The following is a 9,287-nucleotide window of genomic DNA, read 5'->3' on the forward strand; positions in this document are numbered from 1 at the left end:
AGATAGATAGATAGATAGATAGATAGATAGATAGATAGATAGATAGATAGATAGATAGATAGATAGAGAGAGAGAGAGAGAGAGAGAGAGAGAGAGAGAGAGAGAGAGAGACCAACCGCAGTTTTGTGCTGCTCATCAATAATATTCAAAAGTGGTCCCCATATGTTATTGATCTTGTATGGAAATGTTTCATGTAATTTTAATAGTTTCTTTCTTCATCCCTGTAGAACTGAAACATTTATAGATCCTGCTTTTGAATCAGATTTTCATTTTTCAGATGTTTGAAACACTTAAAACAAAGGTGGCTCAGAAGTCAATATGAACAATCAAAAGTCAGGATAGAATCTAACTAAAAGCAAATTGAACTTAACTATTTTAACATTGAAATTTAGAGAAAACTCACCAGAAGGCATCAACACCAAGGTCTCTTCTGAGTAAATTTGATGGCAGATTTTCTCTTGCTCAACAATACAATGGTAAGAGTCTTCCTTGGTCACAACAGCTTGAAGGATAATGTCAGAGTAGTTTCCGTTCCGAGATATTGTAGTACTTTCAGAATCAATAGTGACGTTATCACTATTCTGCAACTCCATTTTAGGTTCTGGATAAGCACCACGAGCTACACACTGCACCTTCACCCCACTATTTTCTTTCTGAAGAATCTTGATAGTTGGCTTTGGACAAGTTCCTGTAAAAATGAGATAAAGAATAAATACAAGAAAAGCATAAAGATCATAAATTACATTCACCTGTCTTTTTCATGCACAAGTACCACAGAGCAAGAAACTGAATGGCAATAAAGCTCAATTTCTATATATCTTAGTTTTGAAACATCTCAAGTAACAAATGTGGTAAACTAAGACAATACATTTGTATTATGTGATATAATGCATCCACGTTTCACTTTTTTTGCAATTAATAAAGCAACACATAAATATCAGTACACACTTTGAATCCACACGTAACACCTGTTTCCTGCCAATTTCCCCCTGAGGATAATTTAGAAGTTTAAATTTTACATTAAGCTATACTAACCAAACGGCTCCAGGGAGTAATGGCTGAGATAAATATAAATGGCCCAATACATCAACTATTAATAACTTTAATCTAATTAATTTTAAGTTTATTAAATAACTTAAACATGTAACGGCATCGGCATGCCTATAGAGGAGCATATCAATTGTCCATAATCAGCATTATTACATGGCAGGAATTTTGACATGTGATAAGAACCAGGACTCACCGTCTTTTCTTTCTGGATCTTTGGTTCTGTCCTTTAAGATGCAATCTAAGGGGAAAACAAAAGGTATGTTACACACGTTTCCATGCAATATCATCTTTGCATCAAAATAAAGAGGGGAAATAGAATTTCAAAAAGTGTTGTTCACACCTGACTTGGGTAAAAACTGAGTAACAAAACATTGAAGCAAACAGTCTTGGAAACATTGGAATGACAAGAGAAATACAATTCAGAAAATTTGTTTGATTCCAAAGTTTCTTTTGTCACAGTAACCTTCAAAAATAATATTGCAATTCATGTGTTCTAATATCATGCAGATCAATCTCAAGATCAAGTCTAATTGGCAAAATTTTCAAAATGATAACGTTACACTGAAGATTCAACAACTCTCCTTCAATATTTTTCTTGATAAAAAAACAGAATCTCTCAAATGTTAGTGACTTATACACAGATAGTATGATGAGCTCAACATACATCAAAGATGTACACTAGTCCAAGCTATAAAAAAATCACATAAAAATACTGCATTAAGTGTTAAGACAGTCCTGAGATTTTTACCACTACAGCATATGAGCTACAGATAAAGACATGACATCCTGAGTCAGTGAGAAAGGAAGGGCTTGTTGTGATGAAAAGCTTTTAATCAATTTTATTTAAGCATCAAATCATTTATTAACATTTAGATTTTGCAGATAATTTTTTTTCTGTGGCCTTTACCAAATTTGTTTGACAGAATGACAAATTTTCACATTTAAATTAATATTCTTATTAAACTACCTAAAGTCAAATAACACCATCTAAACACTACTTTAGAAACAATGACAAATGACTTTGTTCATTAACAGAGATTAATAGTGAACATAATTTGATCCTGATCTGTTATGTGAACGGTAAACATTGTTGTTAAATGAGTTAATTAGTTGTGTGAAAACTGATAACCATAGGTGCTATCAGGAGAGGTGTTAAACATTCTTTCACGATTGGACCAAACGTTTTGCACATACCAACAACAAGTTCCATGTAGAACTTCTGTCCTGGTGGCTGAAGCTTTGGAAATTCACAACTGTAGATTCCACCATCAGTCAGCTTTGTCTTTTTGATACGTATGGAGGCATTGCCAAACTGGAGCTGATCTTGGAAAAATTCTACACGATTTTTGAAATTTTCATGTTGACCAGATTTTTTCTTGTACTGATCGCCATTGTCATATAAAAACACCTCCTGTGTATCATTTCTCTTCCAGTCAAACGTTTGATGTGTGAGGTCGTCCTTTCCAATGGGAGAACAGGGCAAGATGATATCACTGTCCTCTGTTGCAAACAGTTCTATGAAAACAAATCACATTTTAACAAGTTAAACACATGGGAAGATAGACAAGACATTTACATGTCATACTAATCCTACTTTCAAGAACCTTTGTTGGTAGATGTGTCTGCAATCTTAAATATATTGTGGAAACTACATTGGGTCAACAAACACATAATATTGCTAAAATTACAAAAAAATTGCTATACCTAGATTTTTTTCAACTTAAGCATCCCATAAAATAATGGTGATTCATATCTCAGCATGAACAGTGTTCAACTTGAAAATATAGCTTTTGTCAAAAAAGAGAACTGTCTTCAACAATGACAGATTCTTATTAAGGAGAAGCATACCCTGGTGAAAAATAAATATATTAAGTATGTTAAATTTTAACATACTTAAGCATACTTTAAGTCAGACTAATCACGAGTATAGTTTGCTTAGGATTAGTTAACTTAAAGTGTGACATTTTAGAATAGCGGTTCTTAACGTGGGCAGTACCGCCCCCCAGGGGGCGTTCAGAGGACAGCAGGGGGCGCTGGCGGATATTTTTACTAAGGGGGGCGCTGCGATGCCTTTGGGGGCGTTTGGTCGAAGGTAAACTTTACACCTTAAATACACAACAATGCCAGTTTAGACTTTGAGCAACTTGATAAAAATGTATTGTGTAACATTAAAACATGCTTGGCTGCAACTGTATCGATGGCAGCTCTTCTTCTATTCAGTGTTTGTAGTTTCTTGGCTCAACTCCGTTCTGCTGCTACTGGTAGCTAAAATCACCTCACTGTGTATCCCTCTGAAAAATGAACCCATTTAAATAAAGAAATAAAGAAATCCCTCCATGGTGATACCACGATAGAGAGCGTTCATTTTATAGCGGTAACACCGGCGCTCTAAGTGGTCCGGTATGAAACGGGTGTGATAGAACAATGGTACCACAGAACTTTTAAATTTCAATAATCAGAATACCGAAATTGTTTCCGTTGCTTTAAAAGATTTATGTCAGTCTGCATTTTCCTCATCGATACGCTTCCGGACCGCTGTGCAACTTAGGGGGTTAAAAAAAAAAAAAAAAAAAAAAAGACGCACACATTGCGCAAAACCCTGAAACAGGAGAACCGGGACATAAAACGGAGCGACGAACTAGATGTGAATTATGACATAAAAACAGAGAATCCGACGCTGAACAGTGAAAAATCAACACATGACGATTAGGCGGCGCAGCAGGTGATGAGTGAAGATTACTGATGGTCAATAAACGATAAAATAAATTAGCAACAGGAAAGAACCTAAAGTGGACATAGCAATAAACCAAGAGAGGATAATATTAATCAGAGAAAACTAAATAGAAATTAATGAAGAACCAAATGCAAGAATAAACTAAGAAACTAATGTAAATACAGAGGAATAAACTTGTATGGCAAGACCTTTCGAGCAATAATTAATACAGCGACTGTATGGCAAGAATAAACAGACACTATTTCCAGATAAAAGGTAAAATAATATTGTTGAAGTGCCATGGGTTTGTTTAGACCATATCTAGTACTGAGAATAAATATATATCTTACAGACCATAACAGTAAATAATTTATCACTTATTTATGTTTTTAATTAGATTTGATATATTTATTTCTTCAATGTTATTTTTCATGTCAGTGTTAATGTCATGAGGCTGATGACTCCATGACACTTTCAATTTGACTCATTAGGATTTGATTAAGTACCAGATTTGTTCTTTGTAATTTCTGTCCAGTAAAACTATTAATCTATAATCAATAGACAGGTCTATATAAAGATATAATCCATGTTTCTGTCTCATATTTGTACGACATTAAAAGGATCTGGAACTTTTGTTTTTCCACTGAAAGCTCTGGTTTGCACAATAAATGCCATGTGGGTGAAATTTTATGGATGGTACTCTGATGTCCCATTCTCCTGAAGGCAGCACAGAGCTGCACCACCAGAAACTGACAAACACTGAAGAGAGGAAGAGCTCTTCAGTGCTCTTCCTGTGTAGTTACAGTTCTATTCATGTTTTAATGCTGCAGAGCTCACTCGGTTTGCAAATAGTTCAAAGTTTAAACTGGCATGTTGAACATCTTTTATCTGATCATTTTGTGGAATATTTAACAACTAGAAAATGGCACAAAATAAGAATATTTTTTCCACTCTGATTGGCTGCTGTTAGGCCTACCGATTTTAACTTGAATGTTCATTGCATTTTTTGTAAACACCTGTGAAAATAATTTCTATTCCCATGGCTTTTTTGTTCTCTGGGAAATTATTTTTGATAAATACAGAAACAAGCATAAAAATCAAAACATCTACAATAGTGACAGTAATATTAATGATAAAATAATAGTCAGTGCAAAGTAGCCTGCAAATTCTTTGGTGGGGGGCGGTGAGGGACCTGGATAAAGGCTAGGGGGGCGCTGGCCCGAAAAAGGTTGAGAAACACTGTTTTAGAACAACTAATTTTGTGCTTAGTGCACAGCAAATTCAAAAGTGTTAAATGTTTTGACGTTAGACTTTGTGCAAAAGCAGAGTTAATTTTACTCTAATAGAGTCACTTTCTGTTTATGTAAGTCTGGGGTGTATATTATTAGTAGTTAAAATCCAGTGTTAAAACAAAGTGTTTCCGTATCAAATCTAGAGGTGTTAAAATAGAACTAGAAAATTCCTGCAGAAATTTTAAGGGGCCTGCCAAAGTGTGCCCGTCGGTTTGGACCCAGCGTTCCGATGCTAAAAATTAGCCTTAATGCTAAAGAAAGCTTCAATGTAGTCAATAACCTGTGGAGAGTCAGAAACATATGGACTAAGCTGTACTTGTACATTTCAGTGTGTTAAAATTAGTGCATAAACTAAAATATCCCAAAATGCTAATGTTAGCATGAAGACTATCAGTAGCATATGTTAGACCTTTTTAAAAGCAATATGTGAAGGAAAGCGACATGTGAAACATGCACATTATTCCACGTTGTAATATGTTTTGTAATTATGGTGCACGTTTTGAAATAAATGCATTTGAGAAAATCATTGCCTCTTTATTAAATGTTTATTTTCCAAAAAATTTTTTAAAGTTCAACACAATAAAGTACCTGTTTAATATTAATTACAAATAACTCTTAAGAAGTTAAAGAAGTACTCTGTGAGAGTTAATATTAAGATCTAACACTGAATTAGTGTTAGTAAGTGTTAAATGATTAACTCCAGCAGATTTGATATTTGACAATTTATAAGAGTTAAGGTACCAACTCTCCAAAAAGAGTTAAATTAACACTTTCTGGTGTGGACCCATATAGACACTTTAAAAGTGTTGAAATCAAATCTGACGGTGTTAATCTGGGCCTCCTGGATTTGCTGTGTGTATTTTAGCAGACATTAAGGACAATTTACAGTGTACTAAGTGTACTTTTACGTACTTGTTGAACAACTAAAGTTAAGCTGGTATATTTTAAGCATATTGCTTTTTATGTAATATAAAAATGCTTGATTAGTATATTTTGAGTGTACTATTTTTGTGATTGAATTACATTTAAAATATATTTTGAATGTGTTTTAAGTATATTGGCATTGTATATTTTATATATATGTGTGTGATCACAGTATGCTCCCTGTTTTAGTTAAAAACTGAAAACAACTGATCATATTTGGAGAGATGTAAAACTGAAGATACCTGCTACATTTAGTGTTCAGGAGAAGTATTGTTTTTGTTGTAGAACTTCTGTCACTAATGTGTCAATGTTTGATATTTTGAGGCATGAATTTACTTTGTTAAACAACTTTGTTATAAAGTTCCACTATTGGGATTATTATTATTTTTTTATTCTTTGCCATTTTAACAAAAATAGCAAAAGATTATTAAGGCACCTAAAAAGGCATACTTTATTAGCCTAAAGTATAGACTGAGATGTAATATAAAACGTACTGATATTCCAGTATATTTAGTAGTTTACTTTTAAAGTAAGCGTTAAGTGAATTTAAAAAAATTCTACTTTGAGCATATATTTTTAAATATACACAACATTTCTTTAAAAGTATATTGTTTCATTCAGCAAATACATATTCACATGTTCACAAATATACTTTTATTTAATATAAAATATATTTTATTGGTATAAAATATATTTCTTAAAAGTGTATTTTGGTACAATTATATTTAAGTGTGTTTAAAGTTATAATGTCAAAATTGGTACATGCATGCTTTTAGTATACTTCGTACATATTTATAGGTAGTGCATTTAATATACTTAAAATGTACTTTCACAAATGTAAGTATATTTGAAATACAAGTATTTTTTTCAATAGGGTTCTGCCTGTTAACCCTACTGTAACAGGCAGAAAGAACCCTACTGCCTGTTACAGTAGGCAGTACTAATGTATTAATTTATTAATACAGTAAATTAATACACTGTATTAATTTACTGTAATACAGTAAATTATTACTCTATTACAGTAATAATACAGTAATAATTATTACAGTAATAATTATTACAGTAATAATAATTACTGTTATTATTCTGTATTAATTTATTTAAACTGTTATCGTTATTATATTATCATAACCTCATTATTATATTGGTTTGATTAGTTGGTGAGTATTTTATCTTTATAGCACTTTGGCTGAAAGGTGTTATATAAAGCTGCTTTACCTTAAGATAAAGCTATAAAAATTCTTTAATCTTGTATGTAAGTTTTCTTCTGTGAAAATCTAAAAGCGCCTTACAGTTAACTGCAACATACGATAGAAGATACAAAAGCGTCCAAAATGTCTGATTCTTTACATATCCACACCAATAAATAATAGCATGAGAAATTATCGTCGCCATCACTTAATACGCAGGAGATTCTCGGAAGCAGCTCTGGCTTTTAAAGACGCAGTGCACAATAATGTAACATTCTAACTCAGTGATAGGCTCTGCCTTACAAGCATGATACAAAGCTCGTAACACATCATCTTTTACATGCTATGAAACGATGCAGTTCTTTCATAGCATCACGTCATACATATATTTCTGTTCAAATTATTTTAACAGCAACGCAAATATGACGACATTCCAATTCCAAATACGAACCCTGTCTACTCAACTCAGGACTCTTGCAACATTTCAAAAATGATAATTTATTTAAATGTGTCAAATATACTTTAGCTCAGAGTATCCGAAAATTATAAGCAAATTTAAAAAAAAATCTTACGGATTTCATCACCAAACGTTTTTCCAGTAAACGTCAGGAGGCAGAGGGATACACGTAGAAGAAACTCCATATCAGCTGTAATCTATCACTTAATCATAACACTTGCAGAGCGCTCTCTGAATGACCGTGTAGCCACTCCTCTCAGGCTCCTCAGGCTGAGTCATCTTCAACTCGAAGCTTCCGACAAGCAATAAAAACAATACTTCCGGTGCAGAGCACGCAGCTGTAACAGGACATTTCACTTACTAAGCTCAGAGGTTCCACACTCACATCTTGAGCACCTGTGGACTGTTATAAATTTTTAAGAAGGCGTCATTGGCTACTGCTATTGATGTTCAGTGACAATTAAATAAATTCCAAGACATTTTCCAGCTTGCAAAATGTTAAACATGAATGATAACATGAATAATATTTCTTCAAATTCATAGCTATGCCTTAATTTGTGTTAGTCTACCACATAAAATCACAGGTGATGAAAAGGATAAGCGGTATAAATAAATTTACAAGGCGGTTTAATTAGAACAAAATTATAAAAGTTTGGTTCCAATGCTGAAGATATTGTATCTAAAATATTTTGAGTGTGGTACTAAAAGCAGCCTTTAAGTTCATTGTGCTTATACGAGGAGCTGAAAAAAACATTACAAGATGATTTTAAGAAAAATATAACATGGTCTCACACCTGCACATTTATGAACAATCTGAATGTACAGAAAGCTTGTAGGCATAGTAGTAAAAATGGCCATTTCTACTACACAAAGTAAAATATATTTGTTTGATTTGTAATATCTGAATTTGTCAAAATGTATGCATTTCAGGTCTAAAATACCTTATTAACCCCAAAGGGAAATTAAGCATTGGTGGAACTCATATCATATTCAGTTTGAGAAATCTTTTAATCTCGCATGGCAGCTTTTTAGTTGTCCAAAACACCTAGTTGAACCTAGCATCACCTTTAAGGCGCAGCTCCTCCTGGGAGTTGTAGTTTCCAAGTTTCCACCTCCTAGAGCCTCCCCTGCCCACAGATCCCCACTCAGCTCTGTCAGACTTGCCAGAGGCAAACTGGTGGAACTGCGCACTTGCTAAGCTCATTATACATGTCACTTCTCAGTGCAATGCTAGTAAAAATATTGTTAAAAGGTTAATAGAGGAGCCAGTGGCGCAACACATTATTCAGGTGGATGCGAAAACATAAATCGGCGCTCCCCCCCGGCCCCCGAGGGAAGGAACGTCGGAGCGTCGGAGTGGAGGAGCAACGCTCATACTGATACTAATTACAAACAATAGGATCTGCACCAGAAATTGCCAAGTTGCTAATCTTCCAATGGCTGTGCATAGCAATTAATCAAAATTAAATTATTGCTGAGATCTCCTCATGTGTCTTCTTGGGTTTTTGGCATATTAAATCAGGCTTGATTGAATTAAATTAACAAGCGAAATTAAAACCACACGGTCCACACAATGCTGCCTGCTTTGTCCAGATGACAGTGGTTTGTCTAAGCAGCTGTTGGTGTCTTCATCTCCAAGTCGCTGCTTGTTTGCATACTCA

At 33.9% G+C, this 9,287-nt stretch overlaps 1 protein-coding gene across 2 annotated transcripts in view; it reads right to left on the minus strand.

Annotated features, from left to right (window-relative positions):
- LOC103132337 (butyrophilin-like protein 10) overlaps window positions 1–7,962 on the minus strand; it is a 21,774-nt gene extending 13,812 nt beyond the window's left edge. The window contains exons 1-4 of one of the 2 annotated variants that reach the window (XM_007544123.2): window positions 7,742–7,962; window positions 2,245–2,565; window positions 1,244–1,288; window positions 404–688 (exon numbers count right to left, since the gene is read on the minus strand). In XM_007544123.2, coding sequence (XP_007544185.1) covers window positions 404–688; window positions 1,244–1,288; window positions 2,245–2,565; window positions 7,742–7,811 — 721 coding nt within the window. In that variant the 5' untranslated portion in view covers window positions 7,812–7,962. The remainder of the gene's footprint in view (window positions 1–403; window positions 689–1,243; window positions 1,289–2,244; window positions 2,566–7,741) is intronic. The other variant, XM_007544124.2, reaches the window with a different exon arrangement.
- Window positions 7,963–9,287: the final 1,325 nt, after the last annotated feature.

Source organism: Poecilia formosa, unplaced genomic scaffold (genome assembly GCF_000485575.1).
Source record: "Poecilia formosa unplaced genomic scaffold, Poecilia_formosa-5.1.2 Scaffold1003, whole genome shotgun sequence".
NCBI classification, from domain to species: Eukaryota; Metazoa; Chordata; class Actinopteri; order Cyprinodontiformes; family Poeciliidae; genus Poecilia; species Poecilia formosa.